The sequence below is a fragment of the Lepidochelys kempii genome, chromosome 21, assembly GCF_965140285.1.
Source record: "Lepidochelys kempii isolate rLepKem1 chromosome 21, rLepKem1.hap1, whole genome shotgun sequence".
Taxonomy (NCBI): Eukaryota; Metazoa; Chordata; order Testudines; family Cheloniidae; genus Lepidochelys; species Lepidochelys kempii.
This window is the reverse complement of record NC_136400.1, coordinates 11,478,958-11,499,293: the sequence shown is the minus strand read 5'-3', so window position 1 is coordinate 11,499,293 and position 20,336 is coordinate 11,478,958. Positions and strand designations below refer to the sequence as shown.

At 56.8% G+C, this 20,336-nt stretch overlaps 1 protein-coding gene across 7 annotated transcripts in view; it reads right to left on the bottom strand.

Moving 5' to 3' along the window:
• Window positions 1-20,336, bottom strand: part of MICAL1 (microtubule associated monooxygenase, calponin and LIM domain containing 1) — a 45,289-nt gene that overhangs the window by 7,931 nt on the left and 17,022 nt on the right. For 6 of the 7 annotated variants that reach the window (XR_012155884.2, XM_073320482.2, XM_073320486.2 and 3 more), the window contains 18 exons: window positions 19,780-19,896; window positions 18,849-18,950; window positions 17,383-17,538; window positions 17,087-17,187; window positions 15,458-15,715; window positions 13,143-13,258; window positions 9,604-9,730; window positions 8,917-8,986; window positions 7,963-8,110; window positions 7,254-7,441; window positions 6,369-6,478; window positions 6,023-6,073; window positions 5,311-5,430; window positions 4,273-4,447; window positions 2,350-2,432; window positions 1,454-2,147; window positions 767-846; window positions 235-336 (listed from right to left, as the gene is read on the bottom strand). Coding sequence is in view for 6 of the 7 variants with exons in the window: in XM_073320482.2 (XP_073176583.2) it covers window positions 235-336; window positions 767-846; window positions 1,454-2,147; window positions 2,350-2,432; window positions 4,273-4,447; window positions 5,311-5,430; window positions 6,023-6,073; window positions 6,369-6,478; window positions 7,254-7,441; window positions 7,963-8,110; window positions 8,917-8,986; window positions 9,604-9,730; window positions 13,143-13,258; window positions 15,458-15,715; window positions 17,087-17,187; window positions 17,383-17,538; window positions 18,849-18,950; window positions 19,780-19,896 (2,798 nt within the window). In the remaining variant the exon portion in view is untranslated. Of the gene's footprint in view, window positions 1-234; window positions 337-766; window positions 847-1,453; window positions 2,148-2,349; window positions 2,433-4,272; window positions 4,448-5,310; window positions 5,431-6,022; window positions 6,074-6,368; window positions 6,479-7,253; window positions 7,442-7,962; window positions 8,111-8,916; window positions 8,987-9,603; window positions 9,731-13,142; window positions 13,259-15,457; window positions 15,716-17,086; window positions 17,188-17,382; window positions 17,539-18,848; window positions 18,951-19,644; window positions 19,751-19,779; window positions 19,897-20,336 lie in introns of those variants that run through there. The other variant, XM_073320487.2, reaches the window with a different exon arrangement.

The window sequence follows — 20,336 nt, the reverse complement described above, 5'->3', positions numbered from 1 at the left end:
TTCTAGGTTCCTAGCTCTAGCCACTGGTGTAGACAGGAACAGAAGACCAGACTGAGAAAATCCCTGACAGTATGGTGGCTGGTATTGAGGAAGCTCTGAACTGGCCTATTGAGAGCTGTCCTAGCCCAGTGTCTGCAGTGACTCTTGGAGATTCTCCCACCCCCGTCATTCCTTACTAGGACAGGCAGTGGGTAGGGGCCCCCTCTCCCCCCAGCTTCAGGGCATCGGCATTACCTGGGCTTTGCAGAACCTCTTCATCTCTGCCTCTTTGGCACGGCGGGTCAGCGTTCTCTTCAAGGTGGAATATTTTTCCTTTTCGCCCAAACTTAGGAGACACTGGAAGCACAGCACAAGAGCCAGGGTCAGAAGGGGGCACATGTCCCATGGGGCTCAACAGAGCAGCCACAAAGCCCTGAGAGACTCGGGCTGGCCTTGGCCTGGGGCTGATTGAATGAGCCACGATTATTCTTTATTGTTCTTAAATAAACCCACCAGCCAGCCCTTTAGTAACAAGCAAGAGGCAGGGTTCTGCCCCAGGGAGCCTACAATCTAAGTTAGACCAGGTGAAGTTTAGGGCAGAAGGAAAAGTGATCAAGGGGGGGAGGGCGAGACAGAGTCTGGGACCCAGTTACTGCAAGTTAAACCTTGTAGTATAGACAGGGCCCCTGGGCGAGTCCTCTTAGCCCCACAGTCACACCCACGTAGCCACATTAGTATTAGTCTGTTACATGAACACCTCTATGGACTTCAGACTCATCACACTCACGTTCTTTGTTAAGTACCCAAGATCTTGGCTCTCCTCCTCTTCCTCCTCCTCTTCGCCATCACTGTCAGTCTCCTCTATGTCTGGGCAGAGAAGAGCAGTTGATTTAGGACTAACCCTGGGCAGGTCCCCTGGCAATCAGTGGTACAACTCGCCTTCCCAGCTGTAAATCGCTGGTGGACCCGAGATACCCAGAACATCAGGGCTCAGAGCGGGGAACTGGCTGGCAATGGGAACAGCACATTCAGTCTCATTTGGCCAGGCTTCTCCATGGCTCGTTCAGGGCCCGAGTCTGCCGGCTGGGGAGCCAGTTGGAACCAAGCGTGATGGTGGGTTTTGTGAGCTGGGTGCCTGTCCACGAGGAACTGGGTTGTGACCCACCCCCCTCGTCTCACACAGCACCTCAGACAGTAGCAGCAGGGGAAGGAGCCTTCACAGGCCACTCTGGACCCACCCAAATTCCTGGGCCTCAATTCCAGCCTTGTGCAGTATTGTTGCAGGCAAAGGGAGATCAGCTACCACCACGGCAGCTTTCTGCCCTGTAACTCCTGGGGGCACCCACGGGTGCTCTGGGGAAGAGGGAGAAAGCATCTAGACACATGGTGCTGGGGGAGAGGCGGGAGGGGAGTTCACAGCCTGGCTAGATAACTGAGCACTCAGCTGCACCAGAGACTCAGAGGCGGGAATTACCTTCGGCCTCCTCGCTGAATCTGGGCTCAGCCCAGCAGACCTGCCCTCTCTCCGGAGCACCCTGGTCCTTCGCCGGGACAGCGCTTCGCAACGGCTCTGAGCCTGCCCGGTGCGTCCCAGGACCCTCCTGGCTCTCTGTCTCGGAGTCCAGGCTGAGCGTGGACAGCTTGAGCTTTTCCGAGGGTGACAGCTGAATTTTCTTCCTCTTCCTGGTGTCTTCCCCCTCCTCCTCGGCCTGCCTGAAGCCGGGGGGTGCGGGCCCCTTTTCTGGAGGCCCTGGGGTGGGTTGCCACAGTGCTGCGTCCGAGCTCCATTCCTCCCGCTGAGACCAGCCGTTGACCCCATCTCCTCGGCCAGCCCCAGGGTCCTGAGGCTGGGCCCTGCCTGCCGTATGGGAGGAGACGGGCCTTCCCACATCCTCCGCCAGCACAGTGCAGGGCAGAGCAGCAGGTTGCTGCATGTCTGCCATGCCAGCGCCTCTGTCCTCTCTGGCTGGGACGCCGCCCTCCCTGGCTCCTCCAGCTCCCTCCCACGGCTCTGAAGGCTGATCCGCTGCCAGCTGTTTCGGGAAGGCGGACGGGCTCCCAGGAGGGCCCTGCCCATCAGAATCCACTCTCAGCTTTGCCGCCTCAGTGGCCAAGCCCAGGCTGCTGGTGTCGGAGGGAGAGCAGAATCGGGCGCCCTGGGAGGGGTCCTAGCAGGGGCCAAATGCCGAGGGTTAGAAGTGCGGCTGGGAAGCCGCCACGGAGACCTGCATTTGCTAGCTTGTTACCAGATCAGCCCAGAGCCCATTTACTGCTTTGCTACTGGACAGGGCTAAATCTGCAGGGACGGGCCCAGCCGGCCAGTGCTGGACACATCCCCAATGGTGCAGCTGCGGCGGGGGTCCCACTTACCTCATGCGGTGCGGCCTGGGACCCGCTGTCCGGCACCTCCATGCTACGGGGGCTGGAATAGTGCAGCATGCAGTAGAAGTGTCCTGGGGAGGGAAACCAGGCAGCGTCATAGGAGGACTCGTGGGGATGCTGCCAACTCGCATTCAGCCCCATGCTCTCATCGCTACGGATCAGATTCCTCTGCTACCCTCCCTCGCCTTTACCACAGGTTTACCACCACTGATTTCAACAGGCCGACTTAGTGGGCAGAGGCCACCGCCTTCCACAATGGTCAACAGCATCTCATTGTTACCTTGTCCTCCCCCATCTGACGTCCCTTGTCTTCTACTGAGCCCCTGCCCCAAGGAGCTTACAGTCTGTCTCTCTGCTCTGTGTTTGTACAGCACCTAGCGCAATGGGGCATGACTGGGCTCCTGAGCACTGAGGCCATGCAAATAATAAATAATCAAAGCTGAGGGGTAAGGGTAGGGTAGGGTCAGGATCTAGGGTTGCAGTAACAACCACCACCTGGAGGGGATCAGAATAAAAGAATTAAGAGAAATGGAGCAACCTCCTGCCTGTATTAGATTAACAGCGGAATCCAAGGGGAGGTGGCAAAAATGGGTTGAAATGGATTAAATATATAAATATTATAAGTCACACGACTTTTCTAATCAGGATTCATCTGCTTACTGCAGCTCCCCTCCTACACTGCGTCCGCTCTGCTGTGTTCCTCTCTCTTTGTTACTGTCTCAATCCTTAGGGAAGAAAACAATGTGTCCGTTCAGGGATTCTGGTTATCCCAAGAGTAACTACATTAAACACACAAAAGCAGCTTTTATAAACCCTACAGTCAGCGGAAATGTGCCATGTGGCTGGTTTTTAAACTATTGTCTACTGAAAACAGTTGTTTTTAAGCAAACATCCCCCTGCCATTGTTTGACAGGCAAATATCTCCCAGGGCTAAAAACCTGGGCAGGAAACTGACGAAGGGTTTGTCTACGCTGGGAAAAAAAAAAAAAAAGCGTATTCATAACTCATGTTGGCTAACTCAGGTTAAAATTGGAGTGTGGACCCAGCATCTCAGGTTAGCCGCTTGAGTCCAATCCCAGGCGGCCCAATGGGCTTTACCCTGAGCTGCTAACCCAAGTGAGCAGCCCAGTTGTTGCATCTTCACCGCTGCTTTAGCCCAAATTAAAGAACACAACTTTTGTGCAATACAGACATACCCTCAAACAAAAAGGAAACTGACATTGGCTGGTTCTCATCGGCCAGGCTGCAAGAAATGCAAAGCTTCGGGAAGCAAACAGCAGGAACAGTGACAGGTAGACTGGATTTTACAGCTCTCTTCCTTTTTAAAAGCCGCAAGTTCTCAGTAAGGTAGGTGAAGATAGTGGTTAATCACATGATTTTAAGTGGACGCTTTAAAGCGGGCTGTAAATTTAACGGAGCTGGGAGGCGGAAGGCCTGCATTTCTTACTGCCCCAGTCTTTAACTCGGACCTTCCTCCCCACAGCTGGTCTCTGCCAGTCACATGTGTTTTTGCACCGATGTAGCATTAGGGCAAGTGCCCTACAGAATATCCTACATGGAATTGCTGGTGCTCTGCCATGATGAATAGTTTAGTGAGTTCATAAAACTCGGCGAATACGAGACTAAGTCCCTGGAATTTTAAAGTAGGCAGCGGGTGGGAAATCCCGATGAAGACACCGGCACAACCCTTTGTGCAGAGCAGACAGGGCCTTGGTTACGTGGTTCTCACATACTCAGCCGCATGGAGCCACCTTTCCGTTGGGATAGGTGGACTCAGCTGACTCAAGACTGGCAGGGCTTGTTACGAGGCAGCTCTGGGAGCTGCCTGGCTGGATCACGAAGCCCAGGCTGCCCCAGGCCTGTCGTTTCTCAGGGCTCATCTCTGTACCCAGCCCCGTTCCTGGGACCCACCGTCATCCTCGTCGAAGGCGAAGTCCCCCAGGCGCAGCGTGGTTCCACACTGATGACACTGGAAGCAGCCTCGGTGGAAGAAGTGCCCCTCGGCGCTGACCCGCTCCAGGATGTACACCCGCTTGCCGCAGAAGTAACAGGCGTCGCTGCTCTCCGTGGGGGAGGTGAGCGAGCTCTGCGGAGGAAGCCAGACAGCCTTGGGGCCAGGCCAGCAGCTGCCCTGAGCTACTCACTCGTAACCCTGATGGGCCCACCCATGTGCCAGCTGCCTGTGAGGCCCGAACTGTGCTGGGCTCCCTGTTTGTGAGTTTGGACGAGGGCTCCACCCCCGGCTTGCCACAGCCCTGAGGGAGGTTGTGACAGCTCCGGGGTGGGGATAGCAGAACCCGGCATAGGAACACAGGCAGGGGGATGGAAATAGCTAGTCACTGGTGGAGAGGAGCTTAGAGGGGTCCCTCCCTGCGAGCATGGCTTTGCACAGCCCCATCCCACCCAACCCTACCTAGTACAGCCCCCCCGGGGCCTGGCACTACGGGTCCATCTGCACTGGGTCGGGAGGTGTAAATTCCAGCTAGAGGAGACGTACTCGGGCTAGAACATAGCCCCGCTGGGCCAACAGGCTCCCCTGCCAGGTACATTCCCCCTTGAGCCTCTAGGCACCTCCTCAGGTGGCCAGCCCCTCCTGCTGCATAGACATCTGTACTCCGTTTTTAGCACACTAGCTCAACCCCGGCTGGAGCAGGTACTTCTCCTCGAGCTGGAATTCACATCTTCAGCATAGATGCCCCCTCATCCACTGCAATGCTCGGCTCCGCTCCTCAAAATACTCCAGGCACCACCAGTCTGGCCCAGATTCAAACCAGCGGCGCAGGGAGATGGCTCCTTGCCTCAGGACCCACCCTTGGAGCTCTTTAAACTGAGCTGGGATTTCCCTCACAACCCCCCCACCCCCGTCACAGCAAACGCAGACGATGCCTGGCCACCCGCCCAGCCACCCCGGCTGGTGTGACAGACGGTTCCTGGGAAGTGGAGACTAACCTGCAGCCTGCCCAGCGTGGAATCGGAAGCGCTGGTCTCGGTGGGTTGAGGCTGCTCCTGGCGGTTTGTCCCCCGGCCAAGGTCAGCGATGGACAAGTCGCCTCCCACCCCTGATTCCACCTATACAGCAACCCAACGGGGGAAAGCGAAACACATGACTACGGCCAGCGAGCGGGCCAGCAGCCTCTGCAGTAACTATTACAGGAGCCCACTCCCTTACATGCGTGTCCTTGGGCCAGAAGGGGCTTGTGGCCTGCACATGCATGTGTACGATCTGTCGGCCATGATCTGATCCATCCAGACATTGCACACGTGTTCCTTGCACAGCCACGGGCCTCAGAGCATCACACTCACCCACACGCTGAAGCAGATGCCCACGTGCCCTTCTGGAACTGGGGCAATGGCTCCAGAGAAGGCGAGGAGATTAATGGACACATTTCAGTGCCTAGATGTCAGATCATGGGCTGGTGCCTGGACATCACCTCCTCCACACTCTCCATAATAAAACTCCCTCCAGCGCCGGTTCCCACCGCTCAAGGCAGCCAGAGAGGCCACTACTGAGCAATGCAAAGCGTTCCCTTCCCTGGGACGCAACCTGCTGCCCTCACAGCGTGACAAGCCCCGGGGCCCAGGTCTTTCATACGACATCCCCCGTGTCCTAGCTCCTAAACTGGCCCCGGCCACATATGCTGACAAGAGCAGGGAAACTCACCCCTGCTTCTCTCCTCGTCCTCTTGGTCTCGGCGTCCTGCTGGGCACTGTCCTGAAATCACAGACAGGGCTCCCTGAGTGAGACGCTGCGGCAGGAGGACGCTCTGGGCCTATGGTAGAGCCGTGTACGTTCCTCCGCTCCCCTCGCACCAGTAGGGTCCCCCAGCCCACCCGGGGCAGCTCAGGGAGGGAACAGTGCCAGGTCACCAGAGCCAGCTGCAGGCATGTGTGTTACCAGGAGTGGGTTGGCTCAGGGTGCCAGACACCTCGTCCAGGACCTCGTGAGCACCTGGGCCGTAGACGGGGACAGCACCCGCTGTGTAGCGGGAGACACTCGGAGCATTTACCTGGTTGCGCTTGCGAGTCAGACTGAGACTTTTCTGGAGCTTGCTGAGGAACAGGACGGCTCCCCGGGTGCTGGGAGGAGCTAGCAGCTTCCCCACTCTCTCCTTTGGTTCTGCAAGGGAGAGAAAACAGGCTCGTGACTGGGTCCGGGCCCAGCCTGGCAGCTAACGCACGGGCCGGCCACGTTCCTCGGCAGGATGCCACGGAAAGGGAGCATGTGCCATCTCAGCCGCAACCCCTCCAGCCAGCGGAGGAGGGGGGCAATCTTCAGGCCTTCCTAGGGCTGCGAATTGCAGCGTGCAGATGCGGGAGCTGAGCGTTTTGTGTTTGATAGCTGGGCTCCCTGCCAACACAGGAGAGGCCAGGGTTCAAGTCCAGCTCTCGCTCCAGAGGATGGCAGGTGCGCTGGAGGTAACAGCCTGCCCGGGGAGCTAATTCTGCAGGGTGCTGGGACCTGCCTGGCTGGCTCGCAGCCCGCTCCAGCCATGAGAGAGACTTGCACCGCACAGGGCCTCGACTAGGTTCCCAGAGCAAGGCAGAAGAACCCCTCCCTCCAGCCTCCCAAAACAGGATGATTCCGCCAATGGCTCCTCCTCTGTCCGCACGGGGCAGGGTGCACAGCCTGCCCCACAGGTCACATAAGCCCCCAGGGTTGGGGGAAACTCAAATCGAGATGGGGAAAACCAACTCCATGATCCCCACTGTCCATTTCAAACCAGAGAGTCCCCTGCAAAGGGAATCGCTCAGCAGCCAACTCCGGAGTCCAGCCCAGCGTCCCCCGGTCCTTCCCACCCTGACTATCCTGACCATGGCTGGGGGAGAGCAGATGCAGGGCTGGGAGTGGATACCCCCAGAGATCCAGCCCTGGAGCCCCTGAGGATCCTCACTTGCAGAAGACTTGAAGGCTTCATAGAACTGGCTCAGGTAGGTGATGAGTCCGAGCTGGTTGGCCTCGGCCACGGAGGCCATTTCGGTGCTGGAGAGGACGGGCGGGATGCCTAGCTCCTGCTCGGCGATGTCCAAGGCCATCTGGTTGTTCTTGATGGGACTGTGCTGGTCCAGGGAGTTGAAATCTCTAGGGACAGAAACAGGGCGTCAGGCTGAGGGGGAGGGAAAGCCGGCGATGCCTGCTCAGGAGCTAGGGCGGCCAGGGGCGAGCCCAGTTCAGATTTCCCCCTCCTCGTCCGGTGAAGGAACAAACTAAGCACACGAGAGTCAGGCAGCTGCACGCCTGCCTCATGCCCCCCACGCTGACCGCGTATGGAAGCAGCCTCTGTGGAAGAAGCACCCCTTGGCACTGGGCTGGGGGTGGGGGATCATCCATTGGGCCAAATACAGCAACATTCAGCAAGGGCGGGGGGCCAAAGGTCAGGTTGTGGCGGGAACTAGAGGCTTAGGGGTGCAGGGTGGGGTAGTAGGAGGCACCATCCAGCCGCCACGAAACACACATCATCCCCCCCCGCAAACCGGCACCTAGGAATTCCCAGCAGCAGCCACCGCAGGGACACACATGCTCCCAGCCCGGGGCCAAGTGTTGTGTGGCAGCCCAGCCGGGGTCGTCCTCCCGTCCCCAAGCCACGGGGACAGGAGCCTTACAGGAGGTTGGGCCGGAAGCGGTGGATGAGGGCACACAGGGCCAGGCCGCTTTTCCAGGAGTGCGTGAAGTCCGTCACCGTGACGCCGCGGTAACCCGCCGTGTGGGTCTGGCACCAGCTCAGGAGCTCCTCGTAGGCCCTGCCGACGTCTGGAGGAGAGAGAGGATAAGGCGCGGGGCTGGGACTGGGGTGGGGCACAGCTGTAAAAGGGAGCAGCCAGGGGATCGGAGCTGGGAAACCTACAATCACCTCCATCAAGGGCCTTGGGGGGCAGGGGGCAGCAGGTGGGTCGCTTCCTTGGGCCGCAGAACGTGGGAGCAAGGGCATAGGGCTCATGGAGAGGACGGGGAGACCGTGTCTCCTGTTAGCTGCTGCTGAGGCGACAGCACGCCCAGACTCAGCCTGCCAGCCCAGCCGAGGACAGGTTCAAGTGGCTCCCAAGGCCACCTCCCAAAAAATGAGGGAAGAACTGCTCATGTCCCCTCCAGGGAGGGAGCCACAGTCCCCATGCCCGGCTCCCCACCCCTCTGCAGCACTCGGACACTCTGGCCCCCAAAGTCTCCTGGGACGCTGCTGGGGTGAGCGGAAGTGGGGCAGGAGGAAAGAGGGGGCGCCCTGGGGAGGAGAAGACAGGAGAGGATCTAAAAGAGGAGCCAGAGGGTGCACAACGTCCCACCCCGGGGGCACCAAGCCTCAGCCAAATGCCCAAGGCTTGGGTATAAGCGGGCACATGGAGAAAGGGCGCCAGGAAAGTCAGCGATAGGGGTGGAAAGCCCGACAGAAAAGGGAGCAAAAAGTCAGGCAGGCACCCAGCACCGAGGCTGGGTGGTGGGGGAAGCTCCACCAGCCGCTGCTTCTCCAAGGTGAGGAGGGCGATGCATGCACGGGGTGGAAAGCAGGTCTGTGGGGGGATCCGTCCAGCTGGACGCCCAGGGGTGGGGCCCCCCAGACTTGCCTGTGCTCTCACGACTGTTTCTCTTCTTATGGTCGATCTCGATCATCCCCACCACATACATGTCACGGACCTGCAGAGAGAGACACCCCGAGAGCCGGTTACTGACATTGCAGGACAAGGCAATCTGCGGAAGAAAAGGCCTCCGGTCCCAGTGAAGGGAGGTCAAAACCCCAGTAGAGGGAACACAAGGAGTGTGCGGCCCTCTGACAGAGCACCCAGCCATGCCCTCTCTCCTTCTGAGACCAAGCTGGCTAGCGACCTGTGCAGCTCACCGCTGGCTCTTCCCCAGAGCTGGCTGCATTCGCTTGCTTACTGGGCCTGTGCACAGTCAGCTGCATCGTGGATTCATGGTTCATTCCTCTACTACCCACTGGCTCTCAAACTGTGCAGATATACACCTGTCCCTGGGGCAGAGGGCAACAGCCGGGTGGAATCGATATGGGGTGTGAGGTTACAACTTGGATTATCCCATCATTCCTATGAGAACAGAGCAGACACCTCACTCCGTGTTCAGTTCCCAGGAGTGTGCAGCGCCATGTCGGCCAAGTGGACACAATTATCCCTTGGTGGAGGTAACAAACCAGGCAGGGAGAGAGAAATGGCTTTAGGAACAAGGGCTGGTGCTTGTGACACCAGCCGCAAGGAGCCCCGGCAGGGCGGGATCTCCGTCTGGCCTGGACGAGTTACCTGGTTGGGCTTTATGGCTTGGAGGTTGATGTTGCGGTAGCGAGTAGTAGGGTCAATGCTGTACTGGCTGGTGTTTTTGTTGGTGTTGTCGGGGGACGTTTGAGACAGCTGCTGGTAGATGCTCTCCCTGCACAGAGGAAACGAGCCAGGTTAAACACGGACGTTCCTCCGCCACTGATCTCAAAAGTGAGGAAAGTAAAGGAACGGAGGGTTCAGAAGAGGAAAATAGAAAGGAGCATAAACTTTGGCAAGTCAAGTGGGAAAGCATCATGAGGCAGGCCAGGAGAGGATTGGGAGAGCAAGTAGCTAAAGATGCAAAAACCAACAGTACATTTTTAAAGTACATCAGAAGCAGGAAGCCTGCCAAACAGTCAGTGGGGCCACTGGACAACCCAGGTGCTAAAGGAGCACGTGAGGAAGACGAGGCCGTTGTACACGAGCGAAATGAATTCTTTGCACCGGTCTTTGCTGCAGAGGATGTGGGGGAGATTCCCACACCTGAGCCATTCCTTTTAGGTGACAAATCTGAAGAACTGTTGCAGATTAAGCAGGGTTTGGAATAAACTGATAAATTAATCCATAATAAGTCAGCAGGACCAGTTGGGATTCACCCAAGACTGAAGAAATTCAAATCTGAAATGGCAGAACGACTACCTGTGGTATGTAACCTCTCGCTTAAATCAGCCTCTGCACTAGATGACTGGAGGATAGCTAATGTAACACCAATTTTTTAAAAAGGCTCCAGGGGCAATCCTGGCAATTACGGGCCAGTAAGCCTGACTTCAGTACCAGGCAAATTGGTTGAAACTATAGTAAAGAACACAATTATCAGACATATAGATGAACATGATATAGAATCATAGCACTGGAAGGGACCTCGAGAGGCCATCTAATCCAGTCCCCTGCACTCATGGCAGGGCTAAGTATTATCTAAACCATCCCTGACAGGTGTTTGTCCAACCTGCTCTTAAAAATCTCCAATGATGGAGATTCCACAACCTCTTTAGGCAATTTATTTCAGTGTTTAACCACCCTGACAGTTAGGAAGTTTTTCCTAATGTCCAACCTAAACCGCCATTTCCTCTACAATTCAAACCCATTGCTTCTTGTCCTATCCTCAGCGGTTAAAGAGAACAATTTTTCTCCCTCCTCCTTGTAACAAACTTTATGTACTTGAAAACTGTTATCATGTCCCCTCTTGGTCTTCTCTTCTCCAGACTAAACAAACCCAATTTTTTCAGTCTTCCCTCATAGGTTATGTTTTCTAGACCTTTAATCATTTTTGTTGCTCTTCTCTGGACTTTCTCCAATTTGTCCACATCCTTCCTGAAATGTCTCTCCCAGAATTGGACACAATACTGCAGTTGAGGCCCAATCAGCACGGAGTAGAGTGCAAGAATTACTTCTCGTGTCTTGCTTACAACACTCCTGCTAATACATCCCAGAGTGATGTTTGGGGAAGAGTGAAGACAGATTTTGTAAAGGGAAATCATGCCTCACCAATCTATTAGAATTCTTTGAGGGGGGTCAACAACCATGTGGACGAGGGTGATCCAGTGGATATAGTGTGCTTGGACTTTCAGAAAGCCTTTGACAAGGTCCCTCACCAAAGGCTCTTAAAAACAAATTAAGCAGTCATGCGGTAGAAGGGAAGGTCCTCTCATGGACCAGTAACTGGTTAAAAAACAGAAAAAAAGGTAGGAATAAATGGTCCAAAGCAGACTGCAAAGAGCTACAAAGGGATTTCACTAAACTGGGTGACTGGGCAACAAAATGGCAGATAAAATTCAATGTTGATAAATACAAAGTAATGCACAGTGGAAAACATAATCCGAACGATACAGATCAAATGTTGGGGTCTAAGTTAGCTGTTACCACTCAAGAAAGATCTTGGAGTCCTCGTGGAGAGTTCTCTGCTCAATGGGCAGCAGCAATCAAAAAAGCGAACAGAGTGTTAGGAGCCCTAACGAAAGGGATAGATAATAAAAGAGAAAATATTATAATGCCACTGTACAAATCAATGGTCTACCCACACCTGGAATACTGCGTGCAGTTCTGGTCACTCCATCTCAAAAAAAGATATATTCGAATAAGAAGTAGTACAGAGAAGGGCAACAAAAATGATTAAGGGAATGGAACAGCTTCTGTGTGAAGAGATATTAAAAACTCTGGGAAGGTTCATATTAGAAAAGAGATGACTGGGGGTAGGGGGGAGAGATGATAGAGGTCTATACAATCATGACTGGTGTGGAGAAAAAGTGAAGAAGGAAGTGTTGTTTACCCCTCACATAACACAAGCACTATGGGTCTCCGGATGAAATTAGTAGGAGCGGGTTTAAAACAAATTTAATGAAGTTTTTCTTCACCCAACGCACAGTCAACCTGTGGGACTCGTTGCCAGGGGATGGTGTGAAGACCAAAAGTATAACTGGGCTCAGAATTAGATACGTTCATGGAGAATAGGTCCATCAATGGCTATGAGCCAAGACGGTGAGGGTGTCCCTAACCCTGCAGCTGCCAGAAGCTGGGAGCGGATGACCAGGGACAGATCACTCAAAATTGCCCTGCTCTATTCATTCCCTCTGAAGCACCTGGCACTGGCCACTGTCGGAAGACAGGATAGTGGCTAGATGGACCATTGGTCTGATCCAGTCTGGCCGTTCTTATGCTCTTAAGAGCTCAGAGTGTGAGTGATCTAGGCAGACACCACAGCTCTAAAGACACAACCTGCAATCAGGCGCTTCCTGGCAGTCAATGGTCTTGAGAAGGGCTGAATTTAGTGCTAAGCAAAGGTGCCAGCTTGAGACCAAAGTCCTTTATTTGTCAGCAGTAACAGTGCAGACTTCCCCCACGCCCGAGCCCTACCATGCAGGGACCCCTCCAGGAGCCAGAAGGGAACTCAGTCACTCCTTGCCCTCTCTGTTGAGGCTGCCGTTGTGCATGTGATGGCTGGTTGTGCCACACAGACACCTGTCCACTAGGAACTAGACAGACCCAACTCAATTCACACAGGGCACCAGACAGCCACCGTTACTGCCCTGGGCCAGATTCCGGGGGGTGATCTAGAAGCGAAAGGCACCATTGCTCTGACCCAGCCCCTCACAGCAGCCACGCTTCCTAGGTCTCTTCCTTGCAGGGGGCTCAAAACAGCTGAGCCACATGGATCTAAGGACGCCTTGTGCTCCGAGCACCTGATGTGCCGTATCCTACCTGCTGTACAAAGGCACTAAGTTCTCCAGAGCAGGGATTGTCTTTACATTTAGGAACACGGGGATTGCCAGATTAGGGGTCCATCTAGACTGGTATCCTGGCCGCAACAGTGGCCAGCACCTGCTGCTTCAGAAGAAGGTGCAAGAACCCTGCAGTTATGGGATTACCTGCCCCCAGGGGAAGTTTCCTCCTGACCCTCTATCGTTAGAGGTTGGCTTGTGCCCTGATGCATGAGGGTTGATAGCTTTTGTACTGCACCAAGCAAACACACACAATCTGGAACCCGTGAACAGCCCCTGTCCCCACCCTTGCAGGAGTAGAGTCCTCACCTCTCAGCCAGAAGGTCCAGTGGGGAGGTTCCTGCTGCCCATCTTTTCACCATCCAGGCAGTGTCAAAGGCGGCCAAAAAACCCCGCGCCACACCGGTGCCCAGCGGCCAGAATGGCTACAAAACACGAGACAGAGAGAGTGGAGGGGATGGGAGCTGCACATGTGTTCAGTAACCCTACGGGAGGATTTTCAGAGTCCTGGCTGAGGTCCCTGGCACACAACAGACTCCAGCTTCGAGTGCAATTGAACGCACAAAAAGCAACCTGCTCCTCAGATCCGGAAAGTTGGTGCTGTGATCGGGAGCCACCCAGGCTGGTTCTCAAGGGTGGCAGGTTTGTATAATTTTTGGTGGTGCCCAGAATGGGTCCAAGTCCTGTCCCCCCCACCAGACACACACACCTGCCTAAGGTTCTGGGAGGGAGTTCAGGTGTGGGAGGGGTGCGGGCTCTGGGAGGGAGTTTGGGTGCTGGGTGCAGGCTCTGGGCTGGGGCAGGAGGTTGGGGTGTGGGAGAGGGTGAGGGGTGCAGCCCTTACCTCGGGCACCTCCCAAAAGCGACCCACACACCCCTCTTGCAGTGGGTCCTAGGCAGGAGGGCCGGGGGTCTCTGTGCACCGCTGCCCACAGGCACCGCCCCCGCGGCTCCCATTGGCCACAGTTCCCAACCAATGGGAGCTGCGGAGTTGACGCTCGGAATGGGGGCAGCGTGCGGAGACACACACACACACACCCAGGGCCGTGCTGGCCCCTTCCGGGAGTGGCACGGAGCGAGGCTGGGCAAGAAGCTGCCTTAGCCCTGCTGTGCTGCCGGCAGGGGGCCCCCGGGGCCCTTTTAAATCACCATGGGGCAGCAGGCAGGGCCGGGGGACAGACTGGTGGAGCTGGGCCCCTGGGCCCTGAATATTCCTGGAGCACAGGCAGCATGGGCCCATATAACTCGCCGCTGGTTCTCACACAGTGCTCAGCATTCACACAGCTGCTGCCCAACTGGGTAGCTGCCAACGGAAGAAGTCAGAGCTGCAGGTCAGCAGAGGGAAGCACGCATCTGGGGGGCTCCTGCTTCAAGCCTCTCCCCTCCTTACTCCCACCCCTGACCTCCGAAAAACCAGAACCTGGGTGTCAGCCTGGGAGCTGAGCCCTCCCAGACAAAGGGCTGCTAGTGGACAGAGCCGTGGGGCCCAGCTCGAGGATGGGACCCCAGGCTACAGACCAAACAAAGGGGAGAGATTAGAGGAGAGAGTCAGCTTGCTCCCTGGTTGGCTGGAAGGACGACCCTCAGCCTCACGATCCAGAGACAGCATCCAGCCCAGCCAGCCCAGAGACTCAGCAGAGCCTGGGGCCCTGGGCAGGGTGCGGCTCAGAAAAGGAAAGCTTACTGGAGACACAGGCACAGAGCTCCGTGTGAAGCTGCCGAGTGAAACGAGGCCTGGACAATTTCCAAACCCCAGCCAGGCTCTGCCCTGTGACTCAGATGCAGCTTACAGGGACCCCAGGCTCCAGCGAGTTGCCGGGCAACCCAGAACCCTGCCCGGTGCTGGGACCCGTAGTCTCAGCACTTCGGGGCCCACTGCCCAGTCATCTTTTGCACATGGACAGGGCTTTTTGCTAGGGATCTCTCCGCACTGTGCACGTTCACCAAGCTGCTCGGCCTCACAGGGGTGGTCGTTATCCCAGTTCAACGGAGAGGGAAACCGAGGCGCGCAGGGGTGAATGTTCCGTAACAAGGCGGGGTCAGGAATGGCAACCCAAAGTCCTGACACTCAGCCCTTGCTCAAACTACTAGCCGGCTCCATGCTATATAAGGCTCCACCTTCGCTGCGAGCGAGGGGTGGGGCTCCCCTGTCCGTGTGCACGCACTCACACTAGCTTTCATCGAGCTAGCGTGAGTCTGAACAGCAGCACAGCCATGGTGGCGCAGGTCACGGCAGCAGAGCATGGCTTAGCCGGGCCAAGCATAAAGCCGTGGCCTAAATCAGGAGCAGCCCTTGGGCTCCTGGCATGACACCCGCACTGCCCCAATTGCTACAGCACGTGTTTGCAGATGCTGTCTCGGGTTAGGGGAAGAATCACCACAGCTGGGAAACACGGGCATTGCCCTGAGCGGGAGTGGGGAGTGTGGCCGGTCAGTCTGCTGCCTGACGGGGAGAGTTAGGGTTTGCATAAACTCTGCCCCTGGGCTGGCAGCGCTGCCAAGGGGACACTCTCAGGGAAGGAGATGCCTCCAGCCTTGCAAGCTGAGGCTGCAAAGGGATCCCGGCCAGAGCCCATCCTCCCCTGCCCCCACACCTGTTCGTCTCTCGTTAGGCGGGCACTGACCTCCACCAGACAGTCTCCCACCAGCCCGATGAGCAGCCGGGCCCCGTGGCACTCGCGTACCAGGGCTGCGTTCTCCGAGCGGTTCATGCAGGTGAAGTCAAACATGTCGACGTCCGGGCAGTTCCGGTGGTTCAGAGCGAACTCCAAGTCAGGCAGCTGGTAGTTGGTGGAGAAGTTGGCGGCTTCCTTGGCATAGCTGAGGAGGGCTTCTTGACTGATGTTCTCAGCAGACAGCAGGCTCTCTATGTCCGCTTTGTCCTACGGGAATGGGGGGCAGGGTGTTACTCAAAAGGGGATTCCTGGCACAGGTGCCCAAAAGCGTATTTGTTTGTAAAGCAAAGGGATCACTTCACCACCTATCAAGATGCAGCCACCTCTGAGGTGGAACATGGCAGCTGAATAAGAGTACACAGCAACAGGCATGGGCAGGAAATATAAAGTTATAACTGTGGAAGTATAACATTGTATAAGTATAACATTGTATAAGGGGACATGCTGGATATATTGTATATGAGAGGGCATGCCAAAACATGTTACAAAGTATCTGAGGGAGCACACGTAGGGACAGTTAGCTTTTGAATGGAGAAGCAATTAAGATAGAGCCAGCACGTCTAAGAAGCAGCCATCAGAATGGAAGGTGTGAAGGGCAATTAGTTAAGTTAACTGGAAGCTGTTAAAGGAGATTGTTAAGGGTGGCAGGTAATTGAAGATACGTGACTGGTCTCAGGGATCTCGAAGGGTGGTGACTAAAATCTTTTTCTTCTTTTGTCTGTAACTTCTCTGTAACTTGTTCTCCAGCAAGCTGTATAAATTAAGAGACACAAGCCCCACTCGGGGGGCTCACTTCTAAATGTATTAGCAGAGCAGCTTTGCTAATAAAACAGAGCGGTCTGATAAATTGTGAGCCTGAGTCAAACTTTGACATAACGTATCCCACTGAAACCACAAGGAGCGATGTAGGTCAGCAGGATTTAACACCTGTATGGAAATTTGCCAGGACACACCCACTCCAGCAAGGAGTTCCATAGAGCGTTAGTGGTTGGCACCTGCGTTTTAGGTCTGAAAAATGGTCTTTCCAGCAGCACTCTACTCTTAGCACCAGACTGATGCACTGGCCCAGGGTACGTCTACACTGCAGCCCCTGAGTGTGACTGCACCTTGAGCTGCGGTAGCCACGCCAGCTTTAATCTAGCTAGCTTGGGTACTGGAGCCCTGAAGCCATGGCAGCATGAGCTGTCCACACCCACCTGGAACTTCACACACTGAAACAGCTCCGCCGGGCAGGGACCCGAGCAACCTGCGTTAAAGCTAGCTCGGGTATGTCAGCTGGAGCGGCAGCCACTCCCAGTGCTTGTGGGCCAGCCATACCCGAGAGAGAGAGAGAGAAGTGCCCCTCAGCGAATCCCCAGCACCATTTCTGTCCTCTGGAGGCCTCCCAGCCAGGCACTGCCCCCAGCCCTAGCAAGCACCGCCGGGATGGTAGCACCTACACGTACACGTTCCTTATGTTCCAACAGGCTGGGCGCATGAAACGCAAGCCGGTGCCCTGGTGAACTCGGCTATCTGGTCCCATCTCTCCCATCCCACGGCGGCCAGTCTCCTCCCCACGTCCACGCTGGGCCCCCTCACCTGGACAATGACCCCCTTTCTGAGCAGGCTCTGTTTTTTGGCCGTCATGACAAAATAGTGGGTGTCGTCTTTGTAGTAGACAATGTTCTCCAAGTCGATACCTGGCACGGGGCAAAGGGGGATAAACAGAGGGTTGAGGTGGAGCCGGGCCGAGAGAGCTGGCGCGAGAATGCCGTCCAAGAGCGGGCAGCTGCCCTACAGCCTGCTCCATTCACAGGCAGGCAGGGTGCGGGTTGTTGCAGCCCTGGGGGATGCGCAGGGCAGGGGATTAGCTGACGGGGGAAGGCCCTGCCCACCTGTTTTGTTGTAGAGGTTCTGGAAGAACTGCTGGTTGTAGATGCGGGCCACACCGCTGATCTCGGCGACCTCCACCTCGGCCCGGCTGTGGCGGTTGACGAAGTTGGTGGTGATGCCGATCGCCAGCTTCCCACGCATCTCCTTCCGCTTGAACCCTGGGGACAGACACAGACACCGCGCCCGTCAGGCCTGCTGGGGCCCTTCCTAGCCCCCAGGAAAGGGGGCATTGGCAGCGCAGGGAAAAGCCTGTGGGGTGTGGAGGCAGAGAAGAGGGGTGCAGGTCGAATCAGGCTGGCGAGGGTCAGGACATGCCCCCCGGGGCACAGCATCCTTGTCTGCTATTCGGCTGCTCCAAGAACCACCCAGCCCGACATCCAGGGCGCTGCGTCTGGAGCAAGTGCCAGCCGTGGAAGGAGTAGGGTTTGAGAAGGGCCTGGACCAAGCCCCAGCTCTGAACCCCCCATCCTCCTTGGGCCAGCACCAAGCTAGCAATGTGCAGCCAGAGGGCAGGACCACGTACCGATTACTGAGCACCGAGGGGGAATCGCTCCCTGCCCCCAGGAGCTCCCGGCCCAGCACAGACGCTGGGGAGTGAGGGAAGCACCATTAGGAGACTGGGGGGACAGTGGCCCAGGAAGGGAGGTCCCCCGCTGTTCGGTTTTCTCAGGGAAGGGGCGGGCCTGGAGGCCAGGCAGTTCTGGGCCGTAGGGGCCCCGGTGCAAGCACTGGGAATGCCCCGCTGCATGATGCTACATGCATTTTAAGGCAGCAGCTGGCCAGCCCTGCGGCCACGGCCTTGCAGATGTTCGGGGCACGCCTCAGCGGGTGGCGTGAGCAGCACCGGCTATCAGGAGCCGACCTGTCTCAAGGCCTCTTCTCCCCCTCCCCCGTTTCCCCCGCAGCTGCATTTCAGACCCTTCACGGTACAAGCCGTGGCTCCAAGCTGCCTGGCTCATGCACATGCCCTGCTCCAGAGAGCGCTGCATTTCCCCCCCCCAGCCCGCCCCAGGCCGAGAGACTCCAGCCCCACTGGGTGGGGACCCACGAGGAACTGAGCCGAGAGAGAACGACCCCCATCCATTCCCACGCAGGCCCTGCAGCCTCTCTCTCCGCCCCCCTCACCCGTGAGAAGAGACTCGATCAGGGTCCCGGGGCCCATCGGCCCAGCTGACGTGACCAGAGGCTCCATTGTTTTCCCTTAGCCCGGCCACCCTGAGAAGGGTGGCGAGCACTGGCCCCTCCTTGGCCAATGCTGCTGGCCAGCCCCTGGGTACCGGGGGTGCGTCTGGCCCAAGAGGGGCCCCCCCATCAGCCCCCGAGCCCTGTGGGGACTGTACTTGCCCTCATGGTAGAGGAGAAGGAACATCAAGCAACAGAGGAGATGGAGTGCTCCCCGCCGCGCTCTAGCCAGGCTGGAAGGGAGGGGAACACGCTAGCTGCAGCTCATGAGGGAGCAAGCCCTCACCTTTAGGCACAAATTTGCCTCCTCCAGCTGAGATGAGGACGTCAAATTCATACTGCCCCACGGGAGAGGAGCTGGGCTGGAGCGCAGCCCTCCAGGCACCACCTGCGGAGAAAGACAATGGAGAGGGGGGCGTCGGAGGGGGCCTGAGCGACACCCCAGTATGAAAACTCCCCCGTCCCCCTGCCAGGAACGTTTATACATAACGAGGGGGGTGCGGTCTAGTGGTTTGAGCTCATGGCTCATCGTCAGGAGTTCTGGGGTCTAATCCTAGCTCTACCAGTAACTCACTGCATGACTTTGGGTGAGTCACTCCCCCGCTCCATGCCTCAGTTTCCCCATCTGAACAATGGGGATAATGGTATTGGCCCCACCCCCCAGAGAGGGGAGGAGTTTGTGAAGCTGGATTGGCATTTGTGGAGGCACCGGTATCATTATTTCAAATAAAACAAAAACCTCAGGGGACTGAGGGGAAATCGACCCACAGCTCAAAACCATGTCACGAGTGCGTTAGTCCTCTGCAGAGACTTCAGTCTTGGTCAGCAGCATTTAGCAGGCAAAGGGGATAAATCCCCCAACCCCTCCTCAACCTACGCCTAGTTGGTGTTGGTCCTGCTTTGAGCAGGGGGTGGGACTAGATGACCTCCTGAGGTCTCTTCCAACCCTGATCTTCTATGATTCTGTCTGGAGGCAGATCTCCCTGAACTCCAGGGAACAGCCTAGCCCTAGGTGGAGGTGCCAGCAGTGTGATGGGGCTGCTTGAACCCCTCGGTGTGATCTCAGAAAAATTCACGCACACCTGGGGCACTTCTCTGCATCCCCCGACCCCAGGACAGCCCCTCCGCGATGAGCTGCACCGTCAGCACAGGACAAGCTGGATTTCAGCCAGTGACAGCTGGAATGAGTCCAGGCCACAAGGCTCCGGCTTCCCTACCCCGTCCGCTTCCCTTCTCTGCGGGGGGGATGAGCCCCTCAAACTGCACATTGACATGAACTTCAACCCCCAGGAGCAAGGCGACCTTCAGGAGGATCAGCTGCAACTGACGGATACCTGGAGAGAGAAAGACAGAGCGAGTGAGCAGAAATCAAAGCTCCCCAGAGCTCAGCCGCAGACAAAGCCCATTCAAGTCCATCCCCCACTCAGCTCCCCTGCCCTGTGGGTCACAGACTCCGACCACTCCCTGCTATCTGACCCAAGGCAGCTCCCTAGCTATTTGCCTGCCAGCTACAGACTTGGGGCCCGGACCTCTCCCCACCATGGGATGCAGGATGCTTTACCAGGGAGGGCAGCTGCTACTGCAGAATCCCCTGGAGCAGCGCTGGGGTGGGGGGACCCCTTTGATGTGCAGACACAGGTCGAAGAGCATAGGAGATGGGGCTCGGCCCCAGAAGGCAGGTGCCAGCTGTGTTTATTGTGCAGGCCGGGGGCAAAGCTGCCCTTGGTGTGAAACGGAGCGTGGGGGGAGCTGAAATCCACAGTAGCGTCTCCGG